The following is a 24,800-nucleotide window of genomic DNA, read 5'->3' on the forward strand; positions in this document are numbered from 1 at the left end:
CCACCCCTTCCCAACAGCTAGCATAGTAAGTACCTAAAAAACTCCATGTACCAGTGTGGTGCTGTTGAAACAGTACTAGACCAAGCAAAAGTACAATTTTAAGTTTTTTAATAGAAGAAAAACTGAAATCGCAGATATGTTGGACTACTGCATTACCCCATGTGTATGTATGTGCGTTTAAAATACTGCATACATGCAAGGTGCCCATTTATTAGCAGTATCAGTATTTCCCCATACTGGGTGCATGAGTATATGAATATTTAAGTTTGACAACTAAAATTTAAGAATAAAGAGCTTAAGTTTTTTATTTAAATTTAAAATAAGTGAACTACAAAGTAGAATTAGAACTTGTTTTAAATATTGCTCGATACTGAAGTGCAGTAAATATAAGATGTTACTATTACCAAATTTAAGGGTCTGCATTTATTCACTTCAGGAAGATGGAATGGTAAGTTCGCCCTGGTGACCAGAAGGTCACACAAAGTATCAGCAAAGAGAGTTCAATTCACTGAACCACCTTGGCAGCAAAGTGGTGCACACAAACTATGCAACTAACTGCCCTCGTCACACGTTAAATCACAGAAAAGCACAGGAGACCAAATGTTGAGCCATGTAAGGACCATAGGTTTAGCAGATATGCCGTTTTCTCCATCATTCTTTAGAATTTATGAATACTGAAGGAATTTATGAAGTCCAGTAGCCATAGTTAGTTTTGTAATGTTTAGACTGTTGCAATCCATAAACCCTGCTTTAGCATGAATAAGTTTCATGCAGTGGTTTTAGTGTCTTTCGGAAGCCCACACAAAATGAGCCTCTACCGATAAGGGCCCTTTTTGGTGCTGGATTCTATTGTTCTGGACTTTCCTTATTATTAGGGACTAGTAAGTCAATGACTTGAAACAAGTGATTGTGACGGTAACTGTCCAGGTCATCCATGTCAGCATTTTTTCTAGATGTGATCTAGTTTGCTCTAAAGGCTACCAAACTCTTCCTCTGTTAGATAGAAGATGGATATTTGGATGTTATTGTTTTCCTGACAGCAATTTCCATAACCTGGTTGAAAATATAGCATTAACATCTCCTTAGTCTTTCTGTACTACAGTAATGCAGAAGCAATACAATAACTTAGCATGGTTTATTTTTCTTACTCAATGTCAGGAACTCGAGATTTTCTATTTTGAGACTAACGCTGCAATAAACCTACTTTTGGGCAAAATAAAGAAAAGAACAATTGGGTAATGGGAGACCATAACTTGCTATAAACAAATTCAGAGATTAAAAATAATGGAACCAAATATCTATTTAATAAGGTAAGAATAACTCTTGGAAACAACTCAAATACAACATGAATCATTATTCAATGTTTAACTCCTTTTTATGGTCTTGCTTGACAGCATAGCTGTCACCAGACAATATGTGAACATCACTAGAGAGAGAATTTGGCTCATCTCACATGTTGGGATCCCAGTGTACATGTTTTCATTGGGCAGACGTTGTGTACTTCCAAGAAAAAGTGCTTGCCCTTCACTGGAGCGGTGATCATTTTATTTAGCCAGCTGACTTGAACTTTCAGGGGCACACACGACATTGTAATGTTGTAAAGGTGTCTCCGATAACTAGATAATGTAATAAGTTTGATCTTCTCTAGAAGCAGCACAGATAAGAGAGCAGTCATTACCCTAGATGGATTTTCAGGCCTAACTAAACAGTGCAACCATCACCTAACTCTAATTTACACCAATAGTGTTCTAGAGTTCTTTGCCTCCTGTTAGAAATGGGGTTTCTGTTTGGCTAGGATATGCACCTAAGCCATGCAAAACCCACCACTCAATCAGGGCAAAGGAGTTACACACCGAAGTTAACCCCTGCTCACCCCCTTGGTAGCTTGGCAGAGCAGTCAGGCTTATCCCAGAGGCAATGTGTAAAGTGTTTGCGCAACACACAGCAGTGACACTAGGAACATCACAAAAGAAACTACACACAAGGTTATTTAAAAATATCCTTTGTATTACCCAAAAAAAACACATTAGAACACAATCACGTTCACTAAGCACTGGTCATGGCTTCACAGGGATTACATAAATCGGGCCACTATCAAACATTACAGATAGGATCACCAGTAACTACTGGCAGGATTGCACTCAACGTAAAACACTATGCATAAACCACATCTGCAGTGCACTATAGTAAATACTATTAAGTTGCACACATTATGGAGATATCCTTACTGACATTGTACCTACCACTATCACATCACTGTATCCATGGTGCAAACGCAGGTAATATAACAACATTCCACATTAGGGCATAGACTGCAAGATAAGGCCCATGAATCATCACTGCCAACCATCATACGCAATCCAGAGTCTGTAGGCAGTATCCGGCTATGGAACTGGCTATTTCCACACAGGACATACCACTACATACATTTATAGTTCAGGGTATGAAATGACCCATAGCACCACCTCAGCACATAAGAACCATGCAGTAGTCAATCAGAAGGGACCTTCCTGGTTATGTAGGTATTCCCCGTATATGGCGCACTTGCGCTGCTCCTTCCGGTGTGGGCGGCGATTGGCACTCGCTGCAGGAAATGCGGCGATCCGCTTGCCCCCTCTCCCCCGGCACTAGGATTTCAATTCCACCTCTAAATGAAGTGAGGGTGTAGCAGGTCTGGGCCAGCCGTACAAAGCACGTTGAGGGCAGAAACCTGCCCCCGACCACATGGAGCACAATGCGGCCTGGTCGGCAACCCAACAATCACAGCACAGCAGGGGAATCTCAGCACTCACTTCTCACCCTGCGTCCCCCCACCCGTCTTGGGCCGATGAGCACTCCGAAGGGGAGATGTCCCCAACAGAAGCACATGCACTGCACAGGGCGCACAAGCTCCAGGAAGACTCCTCTGTCTTGAAGCACTGCCTCCGACTGTGGCGTCTTGAATCAGCCTTTACTCCTGGTGCGAGGAGTGAGGACAGCCCACCGTTCAGGATCCCGCAGTTCTGGAGGGCGAGGCGTGCTGGTCTCCAAGGCACATGGGAGAATCCCAGAGCAGATGCCAAACTGTGCCCTGGTTGGGGGGGGGGTGGGGGGGTGGAACTACTGAGTGCACGTTGGGATGGAAGCACTCCAGTAAGTCCCTGCGGGGATCCCAGTGGCACTGTAGAGTAAACACTCCACAAAATGAGAGAGGATGACCGGGCTGGCTTCTACAGCCTGGGGAAATCAATCGGCGTCGCAGCGTGACCACGTGAAGCCGATACGGCAGGGCAAGACGCAACCCCCTCTTTTAGCTCTGGGTCTAAGAGAAGGAAGGGAGCAGCAATCCATACGCTCTCCTGCCAGAGATCCAGTTATAGCACTCCACACGTGCTTGTTGGCCTCGCAGTGAAGGGAGATACAGCGCTCACACAGCATTCTAGTTTATCAAAACAAGGGGCATAACAGCACACCTGACAGAGCACTGGGGGGGCACACCAGCAAGGTCCAGGTTGGCAGGCCAGCACAAGGGTCCTCAGGGCAGAGCTGTAGTCCTTTCAGACTAAAAGGCAGCAGGTCAGCACCTCAGAGGGGCAAAGACCCCAGGTGCTTCCCCCTGGTAATCCAGCAGCTCTCCAGTAGTATACAGAGCCAGCAGCATCTGGCTATAAATCCCACGCAGTGTCTTCTCAACAATCATGGGGTCACAGCCCCTGTACTTATAGTGCAATGTCTTTGATCTGGGGGGCACTTTAAACACTGATGAAGTGCACAACACCCCCATTCATATTTTCAGGCCAGGCCCTAGACACACCACAGGAGGGTGGAGCCAGCAATGTAGAAGACAGGCACAGCCCTATTCAGGTGCAACTCAAAGCACCACTCCAAATGGTGACCAGGCCTATATAGGTGCAAGGGGCAACTCCTTCCGCTACTCTAAATTCAGCCAAGGTCTATTCAGCCTAACACTGAGTCACCCAGGCAGGACAGGACACACCTCAACCCCCCACCCCAGGGACTAGCTGGAGTGAATGCACAGCCCCTCTCCCCTGTCAGTCAGAACCAGATGGTCAATGCACATCCAGGCACACACAAAGACACCTAGCACACAGAAATGCCCACTTCTAAAAGTGGCATTTCTAAAATAGTAATAATAAATCTGCTTTCACCAATTAACAGGATTTATCTCTACTATTCCAAACATACCAAACATGGTCACGCTACCCCTCATGTCAGGAATTGCCACTGAAGTACATATCAGAGAGTTCCCAATGCAAACCTATGAGAGGGCAGCCTCACAGCAGTGAGAAACCAGATAGGCTGTTGGTCACTACCAGGACATGCCACACATCTAAGGCACATGTCCTACCTTTTACCTACACTAATCCCTGCCCATAGAGCTAGCTAGGGCCTACCATAGTGGTGACTGATGTGTATTAAAAGGGGAGTTGCAGAAACGGAAAGCCCTTTATATGCCACGTCGGGCGGCAATATACTGAGCGCGCAGGCTCTGCAGTGGCAGAGGCCTGAGACATGTCTGAAAGGCTACTTAAGTGGTTGGCACAAGCAGCGCTGCAAGCCCACCATACCACATATTAAAATCACAGAGTGTTGCACTGATAAAAATAATACGTTTTAGGCATATATTAAATGTATCAGCATCAAAACATAACCAAACATGAATTCATCTTCATCATAAACCCATGGTCAACAGCCTAGACAATCTGCTCACACAGTCACTCCTGCATGTATGATCAGTCACCTAAACTCCAGCGAGTGCTTACTCTTATTTTTTCTGCAAGGTCTCCCTCAACCTCACTGGTTGGGCTTCATCTCTTCTAGGTCCAATAACAAACAGTCCTAAAACAGGGACATCTATATACATTCTTGTCCTCCAGGCACTTACTGTTGGGTCTGTTGGTGCGGCTGGAATATGTGCCCCTGTTCACCAAGGCTCCCACTCGCACAGTTAGAAAGCACCAATTCCTTGGGAACGTCAACACTTGGACAACAACTGTTGGATACAGTGGGAAATACCCCAGTTGAGCCACACCAGCATGCCATTAGTCCCCAAATTGCTCTCCCCTCATACACTTGCTTCCTCCTTTTTACTGCATGGCACCCACAAATATAGACCTGCAGGCACTGCCTGCCACAGCGGATCACTACATGGACTTCTAATGCAGGCACCTCAATGACCACCAGTTTCATAGCTTTTAGGGGGGGGGATAAGGGGGGGGGGGGTCTTGTAATTCTAAACCAAGCCGAAATTTTGGAAACGTTTCAGGGTGGGGAAAGCCTATGGAAAAGACAGGCACAGAAAATCTTGAATGTTCAGTATGAACTTTGATGCTCATTCTAGCCGGAAAAAGGGTATTTTCATTCAAGTAATTATGACTCCACACCGTGCAGCTGTGGTAAGCGCCTATGAGCGGAACACCAGTTCTAAGTACAGAAGAATGAAATGAATGAACAACAATTTAGGAAAAGAAATAATTGTCAGTTTTATTTCCACAGAGACCCTTAGGTTCTTCAGTCCGTTCAGTTAGCTTACCTGTCATTCAACCATGCTTAGGAGTTTGCGAATTTGGATTCAGTGGACCAAGATCTCGCTAGATTTATAAAAAATGGGCTACTGTTAATTCATTAATATACTAAAATCCTTAATCACATTGCCATCGCCACTTGTAAAGCATACAGTCTCATCACACAAAAGATAATAATGTTTATGTTCGCACAAACCATCAAAATCGGCCAAGTTCTTTTCTTCTTTAATGGATCCACCGGCATCTCCTTCTTCCTTGAGCAACCTATCCGTCACTTCTAAAGACATTTTGAATTTCAAATTTGTTTCCCTACAAAAATAGATTACAAAAAACAATTAGTGCCAGTGGGCGGTAAAGTGAAAAAGAAAGACTTAATTGAATGGGAGAGGAAAGGCATTTATGATGGCTAAAAATAGCAAGAAACTTCTATGAGTAGGCGTAATGTACAAGCATGTTACCATAACTTTAATCCACAAGGAACTCAATATTTTGGGAATAAAGGATTAGGACAAAATAAAAGGTATCAGTTTTGTTCAATGCGAAATGAATGAGTCACCTAACAAAATGTTTTACAGAAAAATGTATCACTATTCATGAAAAGAGGTTGCACACAAGTGAAGGGAGCTGAACACAGGCCATCGGTGCATAAGAATAGAAAGAGATAAAGCATTTGTATGAACTAAACTCAGCCCACTAATATGCTCATCAAGTGTTTGCAAATTTCAATTAATACAATAATATTTATGTATCCCTTTGCCATCACAGATTCCCTTTTGATGCAATTCTTATAGTTAGGAAAGACTAAATGAACAGGAAAATGTCCAGCAATAGCGGGACACTTCATTGCACCTATTACTGTGTGTATTCCATGTAACTAAAATCATCCATTTCCAAGCTGAATGTTTTTTCTGCCAGTCTGAAAAACTGAAAAGTATTTACCTATTTCTTTCTGTGAAACCCTATTGGGAAAATTACAGGACTACCCTACCTCCATCCAGCAATGCTGTGCCCTGAACCTCCATCAATTTAAACGTGGATATTAATTCAACCAGTCTAGAGATGTCACTCTTGCAGTTGAGTTTACCAACTCTGACGAAAACCAAACAGTTGCTGGTAAACTTGAGAGGGTGAAAGCACCAGGATGCACAATCCTCTTTGAATACACTCTATTGTCTGGGAAGGGGGAATCTGCCATGAAGAGGGCAAAAACCCTCAGCGACTGAGCCATCCTTCCCTCAAAGAATGTTTTGCATTGTTTGGTGGAATCCACCTTCCCATCTTGGCTTGTGACCATGGTGCCAGTATCTACTCCTGGGTCTGGTAATACAATCTTTAAGCCGGTAGATCATGCCTCCATCCCTAGGTGCTTTGCTGTCAATTACATGACTTGCATCTGTTTTTTCGTGGAAGAATTGGGAGTGATGCCACTCACATCGCTAAGTAGTCACTCAAACACATTCCACTTGGACAAAATATAATAGGCTATTTACTACTTGCTCACCAATGGCCGCGTTCACTCCCATTTGGAGCAAGCGAGAACGGATGGGGAAGACTACTTAAATAAAAGAGTTAAGCAGGCAAGGTAGAATACTTTCATGGCTCCCAGTTCCAGCTCTCTTCACCCTTACTGAGTTGCCGCAGGTAGGCGTGCAGGCAGAATTAGGCTACAAGGTTCACCTACACCATATACTAGTGGGTTCCCAAATCGTGATCTTTTATTCATAATTTTATTGTATGTGTAGAATTCAAGTAAGTTTCCCTTTTAAGAAAAAGCACTGCTAGACAATGATGAATGGACCAGGGTTTTTCACTTCGCTGAGCTCCAGATTTCTGCCCTCACTCCACCTCGCCGAGTAGGCCTTTGGAATGCTCGCCTTCACTATCCTATTGGACTAATGCTAAAGGAGTGTACTTGGGTTCAATAGTAAGGTAGAATCAAAGGACGTCAGCGGTAAAAGGCTTGACTTATCAGAATTTGAGCCCAATCACTCCGGACCGCCATGGGACTCCTGAAAATGTTCCAGCACATTTTGGTCTTCTGGCCCAAAGGACACTCCTGGTTGCATGTGTTAACGTTTCCAAAGGCTGCGCTTTTCTATTATAAAAATGTCCTCATTAATTAAGGCAGTGTTGCGAGACAAATATTAGTTACAGGGCAACCTAGATATCCTAGATTTGAAATCAACAAGCAGTAACTCACCCATGACATATAATAAATGTTAATGTTCATACAGGAGCATCTGGAAAACTATTTTTAAACGATGCAAAAACAACACAAAATGATTTTCAGTGCAATGCTCCTACAAAGATCACATGCAGGTAGGCTGAGGGGTTTGTAAAGGTTAGTTTACTGCTAAAGGCTAAGAAATCCAAAGCAGACTTCTGGGTCAGTGAGAATACTGTAATTTTGAAGAAAATAAAGGATTCATTTTACCCTACAATAAAACCGCTTTTCACACAAAATAAATATACATTTGTATTCTGGAAGCTGAAAAGCCCTTCATTTGAGTTTCGCTGAATGGGGTTGACATAATTGGTATCTATAAAGTTATTCACACTTCTATTTGTCAAAAGGAACAGATATACATCCAGGCAGAAGGGAAAAATATGTGGTGTCTTTTACATGTGCCTTATCCTTCGTGATTCGTCAAGTCACTTATTAGGTTATCCAAGATGTTACCTTATTTTTCATGTTCCTTATCCTTCGTGGTTGTCATTCACAATGTTTCTTCATACATTAGTGGTTACATTACTTTACGTTGCATTTACTTACGGTGCCTTTCTTCAGGGCATATGTTGTGTATGTAATTGAGTTGTAATAGTTTATGTTTGTTAATTTTGGTATCTTATCTACATATTCTGGTTGTCACTTTGTATTTCATCTTACATGGTACCTGTACGTTGATTTTACATTGTAACACTTTACTATTTTACTAGTCTGTTTTCCTTACACATCTTATTCATTTGAGAGTGGGTTTTTTGTCTTTTACTTGCTCCGTTTGTTTCTTTTGCTGTTTCTTCTTGCCATCTTCATTCTGGTATGGCCAACTAGTATGTTGGGTGGTGATTTGGAGCATCATTCCTTTTGTTATGTGTGTTTCATTTCTATTCCTACGGTGGTGTTGTCCTTCCGTATTTGTCAGTTTTTTTTAGATTGTTGACATTTCCTACTTTTCCTCTTCTTTTGCGCTTCCTATTCATGTTTTTTGTCGTTCTATTAAAGGGGGAAGATGGGTGTGTGTTATTTGGATTATTCCTGTTATTCCTTGCCGAGGTTTGCATTCCTTTTTGCTTCCTTATTTTAGTGTTATCTTCTCATCGTTAGTCTGTTTATTAATTCCATTGTTTTAGGGCAGAATCCTCTATCATAATAATTGCAATATGTTCTCTTTCAGTTACTTTCCTTTATTGACAGACTGTTTGCTTCTTCCTTTTGATGTCGCTATTATGCTTATCTTTGCATTTGCATTTTTGGTGTTTTATTAAAGGGGGGAGAATTGTGGTGTCTGCTTCCAGCTTGCTGCTCAGCCAGTGTATGGTGTAGAATGTTAGCATGAGTGTATGATGTCAGAGTGTTGTGTGCGTGCATGAATGTCAGTTGAGAGTAGGGCTGAGCAGCAAGCAGGCTGCTCCTGTTGGGGTTCGTTTATTGTACCTTACTTCATTTATTACCTAATAAACTACATGAACATACCATCCTGAATACGGACCATTCTTCCATTACGACAAAATATTAAACAAATTCTTGTAAATACAATAAGCTTAGTGTAGCAAAACTGTATTGCGGAGGGAAACTGCTCGGCCCTCACTAATGAAAAAACATGGCTAAAAGCAAAACTATTTTTTGGATCTCAAAAAGCAAACATTGCACTGTAATCTCTCTCACTACTTTTTCTGCGAGTGTACTTCATGCGAAAGGGTGGAATGCAGTCACTCATAGTGAAGTCAGGCAAAGGCAGAAATGGGCCAGGTGATGTACTGGGCAGAAGAAAAATGTGAATGACAACACAGGACCAATAGATGAAGACTGCTGGCTGAAAGTCCCTATAAGTATATTATTAGTATGATACATAGTTCTAGTAAAATAAAAAGGTAAAAGTAAGCGGTTATATGGCTCAGACTGTTTACGTAGGTCAGATACGAAATCCACTCATACACTTTGTCGAGTAAGGCACAACACAGCTAAATGCTCCCGCTCTCCTCCAACCCCCTCAAACAAAAACATAAAAAAATAATAGCAGCAAAGATATATTTTGTGAACATTTTGTTTCACACTTACCCATCCAGAGCTGCCGTTTCTACATAACAGAGGCTGTTCGGGTCTGAGCTGGTTAGCAAGAGAATGTCAGCCTATCCATGAAAAATAGATCAAGTAATACATCATGATTTTTTGAAAATTGAAAATCTCAAATCCCAAACCCTCAAACCCCAAGCAACAAATAATTTACTTACAGGTACAGAGTCATTTTTCTTCAGGCGAATTATTTCTCCCACTTTTATATGCTTCCATTTGGTTTTTTTAAATCTGAAATTCAGTAACTACAATTAGTACAGGCATTTTATGACACTTCATATACTACAAGAACCTCCACAGTTGTAATACCTGCTCCCTTTTAGAAGTAAGTATAATCAAGTTAGTGAAAGTAAACACTCAGCTTTTTAGAACTCCAAACACCAGAAGTTAGAAAATTTCTAAAAGTTTCTAAAATGGGGCACACTGGACACAGAGAGCAATGGGATAACTGAATGGGATAAAACTGCCAGTTCATTAAAAATGTTGCTTTGTTTCACCAATGTTGTTAAGGCAGTGTACAGATGTCACCTGCCATGTTTAATTTGACAGCTAAGTGTAGGCAATAAAGGACAATTCTGGACCCAACCAATAGATGGCAGAATAATGCACAGAATGCAAATTCAGAAACGATCCATGCAAAGCCCTATTTACACGACTTCACCATCTTTAACGAGTCTAAATGCCCATCAATAAGTAATATTACAACATAGATAGATATATATATATATATATATCTATCTCTTTGGCTTTACAGTGGAGTATTGCTTTCTCACCTCATTCTACTGGCTAATTAATGTACATATACAGTTTCTAGGCAGTGCTTCCATTAGATTGAATGGGGCACAATGTTGAACCTAAAAGGAAAATCACAATGCCCGTTGCCACATTCAATTCTTTATCTTCTATATATATTCTATAGACAATACAGTCTTTTAGCTACATTTTACAAAGCGTAAGCCAACAGTGTACTCTTTAATGTGGTAAACAATATTTGAGTATGCAAATAATGCGCACATTTGTGGATGCCTGTGTTTACATGGTTTGGTACATTAAAGCCAGACTATTTTGCTTCACCAATGCTTGTTTTCAGCTGCATATTATTTGGAGGTACTTTCCACCATGTTGCGCCAATCCATATATGCTTATATAGTATACAACCAGTACATATGAAAAACACCAAAAATCGCATGCATTCAAGATTATTATACAACAGTTTTAAGAAAAAAAGGATTTTAAAAACAAATAAAACGTGACCATTTTGAACGTCAACCTATCTTGTAATTTATACTATGCCTCAGCATACCCTATATTTACAAATGCACGGATTCCATTGAAGAAATATCTTATTCTCTTCATATGAATCATAATAGCATGTAATTAGTCAATTGTAAGCCATAAGATATACAAAGTCATTGTAAGGGAAGATAATTATTGGCGCTAAATGTTTGCTCTGTCTGCCTTGGTGCATTTTCTGTTACATTAAACAGAGCTAAAGGACCATCAGTTCAAAAAACTTCCTGTCCTCCTCGATAGGTTACTCCTAATTTAGCTATTCTGCTGCTGTCGGTTGCATGCAGATGAAGCAGATAAACTGCTAAATCCCTTAGCTGACACATAAAACCGATATTGACCCCTTTGAGGGAAAAATTGCAAACGTGTACAACTTGTGCTCATTATACATTGGAGAATCCGGAGAAATAGATCATAAAAAGGCTTAGTTACTGCATCATAAAAGCATGCAGAAGAGAAGTAGACTAGACGAAAATGCTCTTTTGAATAACATAGGTTCATGTTTTACTAAATTACACTGGTGTATTCTTTAACGTGGAATAGAAAAGTGAATGTGAATACTCACGTGTTATAGAGGTTCCATTAACCATTCTTCTTTAAATGATTTATGTGAAGAATTAACTAAACTAAACGTAATATAGATAACACTAAATGTTTGAATAGTTTTTTCAACTCTATCTTTGCTCATGTTTAAATCTGCACTAACAGAGAAAAAGAGAAATGGTGCCAAGTGTATAGTCATTCAAACTGCTCTGAAACTTAGAGAATGATCTTCATACATGTACTAATGAGAACAACTAGAAAATACTAATATTCTATATTTTGAACTTAGTTTATACTTTGTTACTTTGAAAATGTAGTAGTGTGTCATAGTTACACGTATTCATTTAAATGAAACTTAAATGCTTTAGAAGTACCATAAGTTGAAGAAAAGGATACTGTTTTAGAAACTCTAGGATGCAATTTGTATTTCCATTAATTTATATCTTGTATTTCATGAACTAAAATTTGATATAGGCCTGCATGGTCTTTTCTTGATTCTTTTCTCACAGAAAGGCTTCAGAACTAGCAATGTGAGAAGAAACTAGGTTTCCTAAAAAGAGTTACCATGTGCATACTAGGACTATTTTCTACTTTGGGAACATCTACCATGAGAAATGGGTCTTCTTTATGCTGCATGACAATCACCCTATACGAACTGTTCAATGGACCGAGTGGTCTGACCAGATGAGGTGACCCAGGAGGGGGTCACCCTGGAACTTGAAAAACATGGAGGGAGAGAGGGAAAGACAGAGAGAGTGTGAGTGTGTCATGGTCGTCACTTTCTTCATCTTGTTCTTTGTGAACTGAAAGACAGCTTTCGCTTTCCTTGAGCTGACACATAAGCGGTGTGCGCTATTCCCGTCCTCCTATCTCTCATTGGAAAAGAACAAATGAACTGATATGATTCACACTGTTTCTTGAACTTACTTCTATAGCGTTGGTAATTAATGGGCCACAAGAGATAATTCAACCACCTTTCTAAATTTAAATGCCCGACATTGATTTATTGACTATTCTAAAATCTGCTGATAAAATCTTATCTTAACTAAATCCTGTTGGTCTTTCCATGACTTGTCTCCAATAATTGATTCTGCATTACAATGTAGTATTAATGAGGGATGGGAATTCTAACAGATCTCTTGTCAACAGATTTTAATGTTACTATTTTGCATAGTTCTAACAGAATTATTGGTTTGCATGATTCTAGTGGACTGGATTTCTTCAGGAGATTTGGTCCAACTATAATAATCCTGTATTTGTACAGCATCATTTTGAAAGTTATACATATGAATCTAATTACAAGTTTATAGGCCAGTTATCCAATTCCTGGCCCTCATTGGATAACTGGATTGGATCCCCTATATCCGAACCCTCTTGGCACAATTTAAGATTGATTGGAGGACCCAGTAAATTAATCGGAGTTGTAAAGAGATAAAGTGAGACAAAGTAAATAGGCCCAGTGGTGCTACAGCAGCGCACAACCACAGCCCTAAAGCTCCAACACTAGAGCTCCCACTTCATAACAGTTCAGCTCAAGCCCTTCAGCAGTGCAGCTCCATATTACAACAGGTCCAGCCCCCCAACACTACTGCATCAGCTCCACAACACTACAGCGGCAATAATACTAAAGCTCTAGAACCAACACTACAGCCACACACTGCAAGACAACTGCTCCAGCACTACAATTCAAACACTCCAGCTCCTCCTCCACAAAAGCTCCCGCTCAGCAACACTATAGCTTCTACTTCAAAACAGAACAGCTTCACAACAGTACAACTCCACAACACTACATATCCTGCTCATCCAACATCCTAAACTACAACTCTACATCTGGCCCTTCAGCTCTAGTAGCAACACAAAAGCTGTAACACTAGAGCTCCAGCTCTTCAAAGGTCAGAGCCCCAAAACTATAATTCTACATTTCAGACAATACAACTGTACCACTCCAACGGTACATCTTAAATGCTAAATCTCAACAGATGTAATGAAACAGCACTATAACTTGATATATACAACATTACAGCAACAATACAGACCAACACTATGGTGTTACAGCACCAACACCAGAACACAGGCTATAACCATGTGCATCCTAAACCCCAGAGCCGTAAAACTCCACAGCATTCAGTGGTTTTCCAAAACACATGTATACCACTATTAAAAGACAGAGGAAGAAGCATTTATCAATACTGGTTAAAACTGGGATTAGAGAACAAAATTGGTATTTTTTGCAGGTGTTGGGGTCATGTCATGTTATATGACTTTATAGAGCACAATGGTTATCCAAAGTTGTCCTGGCGCTAGCTAAACAACAACTGGCAAAAAGAGGACTAAGACAATGCTGGTCCTATCTGTTAAACAGCCAGGTTTGCAAATCCTTCCTGAAAGTAATCAGGTTGGTGGAGGAAAGGATGTGAAAGGGGATCTGATTCCAGGTGTTGGTTGTGCAGGTAATGAAGCTTTGGCCAGCCCATTTGGGAACCACCAGGGTCTTGGCTTCCAGAGAACGAAGTGTTCTATTGGGAATATACCATTTAAATCTCTGCCTGAGATGAAGTGGGCCAGTATCATGAGCCAATGGAGCTTTCTGATTTCAGTTTCTACCAACTTAAATTTAGATATGCCTCACAGAAGTCTGGTTGCAGCATTTTGTAACAATTGCAGTGCTTTAAGGTGTTGCTGCTGCATATTGAGATATTCAATATAGTCAGAAAGAACGACAACACATTGGTGGAAATCAGTAAATACCCAGTCTTCACCCTATCACGTAGGTTGTATCCTCAAACAGGATGTAATCATGCTATAAACTCAAGTAGTTGATTCATTTCTAAAATGTGTTTCTGATTTAGAAATCCGCTACATGGCACGCAGTTCTAGTGTTCCCAAAATACATGTCTGGAAAATATGCACGGACATATGTTCAGGTCCGTATGGTCACCAATGATTCATAACAGTGGTGAAACCTGCAAAAAGGCTTATACCTTCCATCTGCAATAACTTCACACGACCGGTTGTTGATTTCATTATCCATTCGATGACGGGCCTAAAAGTGCATTATACAAAAAAAAAAAAAGATTTCTGTAATGTGAATATTAAAAAATGCAGTATTTCAGAACATAACTTTTTATGCACAAAAGAGTTTGTAAAAATTGACAAAAAACTTCTTACAATGTCGTCGACAAGATCTTTGATTGCAGTTATCGAAAGCACCAGCAACAAAGGTATCAAGGTTGTGGACCAGGACACAGATGAGATTTCCGGAATAGCCTAAAAGATTTAATTAAAAAAAAAAAAAAAAAGTTTATTGAACAGAGTTTGAACACTCATTAACACCACAGGTACACAGGGTGGGAACATTTGAATCAGCCAACACACTACACCTGCTTAAGGTAACATGAGATCGATAAATGTAGTTAGTTTGCCCACATAGGAACTAGTGTGTTCAAGGACTGTACGCTGGGAACAGGTTTAAAGGCTGTCACAGTACACGATTCACTTTACTGAGTAATAGTTACCCAAGGCAATTCCTGGGCACAGGGTGTGCCAGTCATGATCCACACTTACTCATGCCCAGCATAACTGACACTGTAAAGGCACTTGAGTACGGGAAAGACATGGAACAGAGAACAAAGCAAGGATGGCACTGGTAATGATGAAGGTAAGAAACTGCATGCAGTTTGGGGTGAAGCTATTATGGGGGAGGATTGCATGCATAAAAGTGCCAAAAATTGTGGACTCTTATAAGGCCCTGTAGGACTTCTGTATGCTCTGCTCAGTAAGTCCACCAATGCAAACATTGCCTTCACTTTTCCCATCCTCCCCAGACTCTGGCCCATACAGCACTACATTGCAGTCAAGATAGCTCTGCGAGTTAAACGCTTCTCAGTGACATCTATTGTGATGTGCTTTCCTAGCAAGGCTAAGTCAGAATTCTAGCCTTCCAAGGTCACAATTAATTGCAGAAAGAGGCAGTTTGTTTACATCTCTAAGAAAAAGCACATGTTTGATATGAAGTGCTAATATTGATCATACGCACAACTTAGTGGCGGCTCTCTTGACCATGCTGATAATGGTTAATATGGAAAAAGTCAATGCTAATATGAAAAATTTTACATTTATGCATGAGAACAAAAGTGCATATTAATTAACAAATTTGCCCTTTGTGAATGCCACATCAACCCTGATTGACAAATACGTAGTCAGGCAGGCTGTGAGACCTAGGCCCAAGGTCACTGATTGATGGGTCACAGGTGGGGTGGCAAGTAGCCAGCAGATAAACGCACAAACAGGAAACCCTAGATCAATCCCACAGATAGGCGCAGCGACAATAAATTGGTCCAGGGCAACTGGACCTAATAAAGCTCAAATGGCTGGAGGGGTATGCATGCTCGTATAAAATCAGATGCCATATGAATTAGGAACATATAGTCAATCAGGACACGCAGTGATCACGTGCTCCCCATGCCGTACATCTGGAAATATTACCCACTGGCCACATTGTGACCACGTAAGTTTGTGGCCCACCAGTACTTTCCATTAGACAATTTATGACTCCAACGGCAACAACTTACATTCCTTGCCATACATGACCTCCGGAAATACGTTACTGTTCACGATGATCTGTATAAAGAGACGCTGCAACCTATGGCGGCTGGCAGGAAACAGGAGTGGTAAGGCCGGGGGGGTGGGGTGGGGGGGGTGGGGACGCATTTAAAATGAAAAAAAAAAAAAACTTTTGCTAGCCGCCGTCTCTCCTCTGCTCCAGTCCCTCCAGACGCTGACGCTTCGGAGAAGCCAGGAAGCACACAGGGTTCCTCCCCCAAGTCAATCCCAACGATGCAATGCAGCGTTGTGATTGGTCTGAGCGCCATAATTCGGTGTTCAGACGAGGAATGGGAGTCTGGGCATATTCCTCACCAGGCTGTGTAATGCAGCCTGGTGGGGAACATGCAAAGTGCGCATAACTGTTTGGCTGGCCCGAGAGGGGCAACCAACAGTCATGAGCACTTAGGGAGTGCAAACCACTCCTCTTCGTGTGACGCTAGCCCCGCCCTAACTTAGCCCCATAGTGAATAATAAAATGCAGGAAATAGGGATATTGGGTGGGGAGGGGGCAAACCCTACTCAAGCAGCAACTGCAGTCCATGTCAGGGTGCGGCACCAACAAACCCCAAATTAACCTATGCTCAGTGCTCTGGTAGCTTGGCACTGATCAGTCAGGGTTAATGTAGAGGCAATGTGTAAAATATTTATGCAGTAGTTCAAACAGTAATAAAGTAAAAGCTCAATACAAGAAAAATCACACACCAATTTTGAAACCGAGTACATTTTAATAAATAAATCGAAACCAACACGACAAAAATCAAATCAGAATTGGAGATATGAAAGTTTAAAGATTTCAGTGAAAACAGCACCAAAAGCACAACTTTGAAAATCTGGTCGTGCCAGACCAGAACAAAGTTACCAAATCAGGCTGACTACAATGGAGCACAGCCAGGCTACAGGGACCTAGCGAGGCCAGTTGAACAAGAGTACCTTAAATCCTGGTTGCGGAGTATTTGTGAGGTCCCGCATCACGGATGATTTGCTAATCGGTGCTGTGGAGCTGAAAGGCTGTGATGTGAAGTCCTGCATTGTCGTCGAAGATGCCGTCTATGGGGACTTGCAATGCGAAGTCCGGTGTACAGAAAGTCGCGCAGCCGGGGCAATGCGCCAGTTCGGAGGTTGCAATGCAAGAACCTGCATCAACGTCGAGGCTGCCGTTGACCAGAGATTTACAATGCGAGGACCAGCATAGAGAAGGCATCATGAAGCGGTGGTTCCAATGCGGGATCAAAGGTCAATGTGGAGTCATTGCGCTGGGAAAACTGGTGCAGCAGAGGCAATGTTTTGGTTCTGCTTGGGGTTGCGCTGCGTAGCAGAGGAGATAGGTTGGTTGTGCTAGATCCACAGATGAACCTTCAGGCCCACTTCCAAGGTTTCAGGACTGGGGTGGCACTACATGGAAGGGTAGAACTCAGATGGCAGGTCCAGATACTGGGTTCAAGATGGATGAGCCTTCTGTCCCTGAGGCTCTAGTCAGGAAGCCAGCCAACTAGCACTTGGAGTCACTCTAGGATCCTAGGTTCAACAGATACAAGTCAATTCTTTCTCACCTAAGCAGAGGTCAGCAGGTCATCACAGAAGGGCATCAGTCCTTCAGGGCAGCTGTTCGGTAGAGTGGCCATTCGTTCAGCAGCACAGCAGTCCTTAATCCTGGCAGTGTCTTCCGCAGGTCCAGAAATGTACTGAAGAGTTAGTTTGAGGACCCATATTTATATTCGGGTCTTCCTTTGAAGTGGGAGAAGCTTTTAGAGGGTTCCCTTTGAAGTGCACAGGTTTTCCACCTTCCCTGCCCTTGCTAAAGACTAACTACAGTGAGCATGCAGCCCTTTGTGTGGAGGCAGGACAGTTTACTCAAACATAAGTTGGGTTGGGCCCAGCTCTGCCCTCCTATCATGCCAGTGATGGCCCATCCAGGTACCCCTATGCTTTCTATTGTGTTAAGCTGTCTAAGAGAAATATACAAAGCCTAACTGTCCACTGTAACCAGCCATGTGAACCAGAGGCAAACTGTAGACACTAGATGGCTAAGGCAGGAAAATGCAAACTTTCTAAAAGTAGCATTTTCAAAACTGTAATTTAAAACCGGGCTTTACTGCAAGAGGAGTATTCATTACAATTCCAAATGCACCCACCATGGACCTGTTTCTATTTGGACATTACAGCCTATTAAATGTAATAAGGTAACTCCAATTTTATTCTATGGGAGAGGTAGTACATGTAAAACTGTTTAAATACACTGCATCCTGCCCTCTGGGCTGTCTAGGGCCTATTTTAGGGGTGACTTGTGTGTATTAAAAAAAGGAAGGTTTGGGCCTGGCAAGAGGTTTATTTTGCCAGGTGGAAATGGCAGTTTAAAACTGCATTCCTAGACTGCAGTGGCAGACCCGATACCGGTTTAAATGGGCACCTAAGTGGGTGGAACTATTAGTGCTCAAGGCCCACTAGTATCATTTATTTTACAGGCCTTGGTTACAGGTAGTGTCACTTTACTAGGGACTTACAAGTGAACATGCCAATTGGGCATAGGCCAATTTTACCATGTTTGGAGGAGAGAGCACAAGCCCTGTAGCACTGGCGAGCAGTTAAGTGCGCAGCGTCCTAAAGCCAGCAAAACCAGGTGAGCAAAACAGGAGGGTGTAAGAAAGTGCCCTTTTTTTGCATGGTTGCCCCCACATTTTGCTAAACTGCTGATATACTTTGACATGGGTTCCTGCCAAACAGGTACCCAGAGCCTATGTTTTTTCCCTAAACCGCACTGAAACCAAAACCCAATTGGCACTCTTTGGCCACGTCAGTCCCTTGTAAATTGTACCACAGATACCAAGGGCACTGTGGCCAGGGAATGCCTCTCAGGGCTGAGGAACTTATTGTGCCAACCTTAGAGGCCCTGTACCTTTACACACAGCCATTGCAGGCTGCGTGTTTTGGTGCAGAACAAAAAGAAGAGTCGACATGGCAGACATCCCTGTGTGCCATGCCTACAACCCACTGCCCTGGCATTCAGCCACCCCGCTAGCTGGGTGTACTACACCAGTGGTGAGGGTACAGGTGCATGAGCCCTGTACCCCAACAATATCTAAGCCAATTCTTAGACATTGTAAGTGCAGTAATGCCATTAAGAGTATATGGTGTTGGGAGTTTGTCATTACGAACTCCACAGCACCATAATGGCTTTACTAAAAACGGGAAAGTTTGGTATCAAACTTCTCAGCACATTAAATCCACACTGATGCCAGTGTGGGATATAATGAAAAATGCACACAAGAGGGCATCTTAAAGATGCCCTCTGAAAAACGACCTAACACTAGTGTCCAAGCTGAGAAGCTGCCACCACCAGACATGTTTCTGGATCCCTGGGTCGAGAGCCTGCTGCTCTTGGGGGTCTGAAACAATGCACATACTGGAATGAGGTGCCAGGATGGGCAGGCTCCACAAAGGGGAAGCTTCAAAGGCTTGCCGCCTTTGCGAGCGACAGCGACCGGAGCTGGTAAGAAAACCTGAGGCCTGCACCAGACGTCCCACAGCCTTGGGCGGCCCAATCGACAGTGTCCCAGCATCCCAACTTACCTCTCCAACCGGTGGTCACTTCCAGAACATCTTCGTCCCCAAGCCTGCATTCTTTGTTGCAACTGGGGGCACCCGACGCCAAAACAGCACACTGCACCCAACCGCCACTGCACCACTGTGGGTGTACTCTGGGTGCTGATTAGATCCCCTTTGCTCGATATCTAACACCAGGAGCTTTGCTCCCACAACCCTGTTGCCTGCTCATGAGCAGCCACCAACCGGAGGCCGCCTAGCCCCCCATTGGATAACACTGGGCCTCAGCTCTCTGCACCCGGCCGCCCTAGTGCCGCTGAGGGTGTTTCAAGAGTGCTTCCTTGACCCTGGGGGAACCCTGGTTCTGTCCCCAGAATACCAACTCCCACAAACTTCTACTTACCTGTAAACCGATAACTCAATTTCCTTCCCTAGGATTGCATTGTCTGCTTTTCTTGAAAATTGTTGTGTGTGGAGTTGGTTTTGTATGAGAACTTGGAAAACTGCAAATAACTAAAAACTGCTTTATTTACCATTTCTCTAGGAAATGTCCCAGTGTGATATCTAGGCACATCACACAGAGTAGAAAAAGTAATCCATATAGTAATCTGTAAAGTAATGAAAGTTAATCTAACAGTAATTTCCACTGTATTGAAAAGATTTACAAACCTGTAACAAAGACATTTTTATTCAGCTTGCTTGTATTGTTCAACCTGCCTTGAAAAGTACCCTTTACACTTACCTGTTCCAGGCTTGCTTGGCTCTAGAAAATAAATACAACTAAATATTTTTATACCAACCAAATTGGTCTGAGTTCAGTCTTTTAGTGTATGACATCATTTGCTGATTGAGTGTGTACAACAAATGCTTGACACTACCCTCTGATAAAGCCTTACTGCTCGCCCACACTACCACAAATAGAGAGTAAGGTGATATCTACTTTTATCTCTGCCTACCTTTGGGGTTCCACTGGATGCTGTGCACACTATTTTGGTATAGTATAGTATAGCCAGCTTCCTACAGAGGGTTAAAGGCAAAACGTTAGGGGGGAACCACGCCAATGATGCCAGGTCTAACACCTAATGTTTAAATATTAGTTACACCATCATATGTTTTTATTCAAAGTTCATCTCAAAATGGGTTGAAATCAACGGAATAATTGGATTCTCTGTTCAATAAGTCTTCAGTCGTATCTTGGAGAATGAAACCAAACAGCCATTTTTTGAACAGTAGTTTTCTTAGTGTTAGCAAAGATGTGCCAATAGGAGGCTCCATCTCATTCCAAAACAGGCATTTGAAACAATAACTAAGGGTTTCTTGGAGCTCTTCAGCTGATATTTCTATAAGACTAAGATTAATTCGGCAAATCATGCTCGATCGAGGTGTGGAAGCACTATAGCTACCAAAGCTCAGATGCTTCTCAACGATTTGAAGCACCTTTCAGGTACAAAGGGTTCACAACTCAAATAGTGAAGCATAAAAAATTATCCTTTAGTCTTCAGTCGGGAGGCAGCAGGTTGTCTCTTTTTTTCTCTGGCAGAGACAATTGCCAAGTAGAAAGGCTCTTCAGCTGGGAAGAGGTCTTGCTTACCCCTAGGAATGCTTCAGCAAGGTTCCCACAGTTTTTCATATAGGATAATCTGTAGCCCTTATCTGTGCGATGTAGGATAAGAATGTAACCGGATTGAACCAGTCGTCAAAATTCAAAACAAAAAACGAATCTCAAAATGATCAGCCACCGCCCTAATGCGAGTTAGGGTCCCTAATTCTTGATATGAAAACAGTCAAGTGCATAGTCTTCTGAGAGAACATACTGCTATTTTCTTTTGTTGCATCAGAAATATCGTCAATTGACAATAGTGCGCCATTGGGGAGTCGGGCTGGTTGCCAGAATCAGTCTGTGATGGAGATCGCCTTAGCAACAAAGATTGCTTCTATTCTACCTCCTGGAACTCGCACAGACCCTTCCGCAGTACAACAGCTGACTCTTGTTGCAGGTTCTAAAAATCAGGAAATCTATAATCCGAGGTCTCCCTGATAATTTAATCACACAAATCACGTCTTATGCTAGACGAAACCGCTTGCGCTTTAAACAACTGAAGCCTTGTTTTTGATGTTTCCTTCTGTAATGCTGCAACTAGATTTATGCACAGCATACACAATTCATCATCTACCTTAACGACCAAGCATAAAAGACAACCGCCAACCCAAACAAAAGTTTGCTTGGGGTCCCGTCAATGATCTCATGGAACTTTCTTAATCAGAAAAAAATCTAAATCAACATTTCAGTGATAAGCAATGACAAAGGCTGATGGCAGAAGTGCATTTGGCCATGGACACTGTTCCTCTGCCTGCAGATTAAGTGAGGCCTCTTGGGATTATCCTAGACAAGCACTGCCTCACAGTGCAGGAATATGCGGTCTCATCTGTCTACTTCCGCACTTTAAAGCTCCTAGGAAAAATCCTTCCATTCTCCCCACAAGAACTCCACGCTAAAGTAGCATCAAAGTTGACCACTGTAATATCCACTCAGATTACATGAAGTTAAATTCAACTGCTTGTCGTTATGACTGGCTGCCAATCAGGCAGATAAATTTAGGGCGTTCTGCTTTATGCCCGATGGTATGCTATGTAAAGGAGAAATACAGTTTCCGCAAACATTTTAGTCCCTACATCTCACATAAGAGCCAAGGCTTTACTTCCTTGCTCTTACTCTGGTTCTATTGCCATAGGTGTTGCCAGCTAGGAAGTCTGTCTCCTCATCTGCTTAACCCTCCACTGGAATAACCTTCTGTTATACCTTAAAACGATTCAATTCCACCTCACCTTTACAAAAACTCTTAAAATGCATTTATTCTATTACAGATTTATAGCCTTTTAAAAATGTTATCACCGAGTCATGATCAGAGTTTTAATTTTCTATCTGATCTCAGTGTTCTTTAGCGTCAAGATACCGTTCGTGATTCAAGATCTCTTTAGAACAATAAATCAAATCAAGATGATCATTAGAATTTCCAACTTAAAAAAAAATGTTTTAGTTCTCATAACACTAAATATTATGAGGTGTTTTTATTGGTTAATGGCTTTTAATAACAAGTACCATTACGCTTACGTGTACTTATCTGCACAAGATGAAAAAACAGAACAATGGTTCATTGCACACCTCTCACAAGAATAGTGTTTCACAGGGAACTCAGAGCTAACAGATGCATCTCTGACTAGCAGCACATGCTGCACACCAGCGATATCCATTCTGAGGGGTTGGGCATACTTGCATAATAATATTTCCAGACACCACAGTCTCTTGTAAAAAGTACTCTATACGTTAACATTAAATTACTCGAGGCAATTTTGTCTCCTGGGAAGATAGTTTCTCAAATCAAAGCAATTACCTGCTGTGTTTCTGCATCAACATCTTACCTGAAGAATAAGCAGGGCAAGGAAGTAAGCATTGGCTGCTCTCTTAAACTGCTCGAATAAATTCATGGGTAAGAAGGTGATTGGGTTGTATTTGGAAGTCTTAATTGCATTTCCCTATTGAAAAAGAAAATAACATAAGTGAGTATTTCCAGATTATAACATTTCAGTCAACTTTAGTCGAACATATTCGGAAATATCACTCAACTACATTAACAACCAGTATGTTACCCCAATTCTACTTTGACACATTCAATGCACAGGTTAGTTACCATTAATTCTCTTGCTCTTCCTGTGCCTCACAGTACAGTTAAGAACTGTGATAAGTACTAATTCTTTGATCATCTTTCTGGTAATCTTCATAATTCCTAGCCCTACTCCTTCTCTTATCTGACCCATTTTATTGCTGCAAGGACACTGATGGGGGAAGACGAAAGAAGTATTATTTAATTATAAATGGTAAATGTTTTCTAAGAATACCCTGTATTTGAGGATCTAATTTAGTGCCGATGACCTGCAGTCTCCAACGTCTAAAAGAGAATCTCAGAGAAGATAACGAAAGCAGAGGCTCAGCATTGATGGCAATGCAGTACTCTTCTTAGGAACACGTGTGCATTGCTCCACAGGACCAAGTTTAATCACATATTGCACACTATGAATGGAAATTCCAAATTGTGCAAGTTTAGTACAAGATAAGCTCAGGTGAGTGCTGCATTAAGAGTGCAGGAGCTCAAAATCATGTATAGCAGTTTCTCTCAAACGAAGGGGAGTGGTTGAGGTTTGTATTGCAGAAGTCAAACCTGAATTCCATTAGTATTGAGCAACATAAGAAGTAAAATAAAGAGTATTTAGGGGATAGGCATTCAGTATAAAAACAGGATAAGTTATTGATTATACATAATTGTTATATTACTTGAGAGCATTTTATTGAGTTTGATTCCCAAATATGTAAATGCCGAAACTCCAACTGAAATTTAGGACTGCAATACAGAAGAAATATTACAGTTTTTCAGATCTTTGCAAAAAGAGAAAAATAGTCGCTCAAAATAAAACAAAATTTGCAACTTCGCATTCAAATACAAATAAAGGTCAGTAATGTAACTTGGAGCAATACGGTTCAATCACATTAATGAGGGCAAGGAGATAAAGTGTGTGGTTAGGTGCACACAAAGCACATTTTGGGTTGAATGAACAGTAAACGTTTTGGCTTTAGTGCCTGTGGTTCAGAGATTGACATATTGGAATAGGTCCCCCAACAACTAATACAAATGTTGGAAAAAACCCTTAAAAAAAAAGAGCAATTGGTGCTCTCTCCCTCTCCTCTATACATCTGATAGAGCGTTGCTGATGCGAAAATTGTAGGGGTGCACCATATTCATTGTTAGTCAGCACCCGCATATAACTCAGCATGCTATTCAAGTATAATGGAAATGTATTCATTAAAATAGACAAGTAGAAATGTAAGCAGGCCTCGAGAGAAGGAAAAGGCCACCAGTTATACTGAAACGTATTGGTATATGTAATGCTTCGTATAATAATGTCATGTATTCAGAGACATTAAGTCATGTTAGTGGAACGCAGAAGAT

General features: G+C 41.7%; 1 protein-coding gene across 2 annotated transcripts in view; it reads right to left on the reverse strand.

The window, feature by feature from the left end:
* Nucleotides 1-24,800, reverse strand: part of ATP8B1 (ATPase phospholipid transporting 8B1) — a 546,944-nt gene that overhangs the window by 320,714 nt on the left and 201,430 nt on the right. For both annotated transcript variants that reach the window (XM_085630200.1, XM_085630201.1), the window contains exons 4-9: nucleotides 23,218-23,331; nucleotides 14,821-14,919; nucleotides 14,634-14,695; nucleotides 9,978-10,050; nucleotides 9,805-9,875; nucleotides 5,722-5,834 (exon numbers count right to left, since the gene is read on the reverse strand). In XM_085630200.1, coding sequence (XP_085486326.1) covers nucleotides 5,722-5,834; nucleotides 9,805-9,875; nucleotides 9,978-10,050; nucleotides 14,634-14,695; nucleotides 14,821-14,919; nucleotides 23,218-23,331 — 532 coding nt within the window. The remainder of the gene's footprint in view (nucleotides 1-5,721; nucleotides 5,835-9,804; nucleotides 9,876-9,977; nucleotides 10,051-14,633; nucleotides 14,696-14,820; nucleotides 14,920-23,217; nucleotides 23,332-24,800) is intronic.

This window comes from Triturus cristatus, chromosome 2_1 (genome assembly GCF_964204655.1).
Source record: "Triturus cristatus chromosome 2_1, aTriCri1.1, whole genome shotgun sequence".
NCBI lineage: Eukaryota > Metazoa > Chordata > Amphibia > Caudata > Salamandridae > Triturus > Triturus cristatus.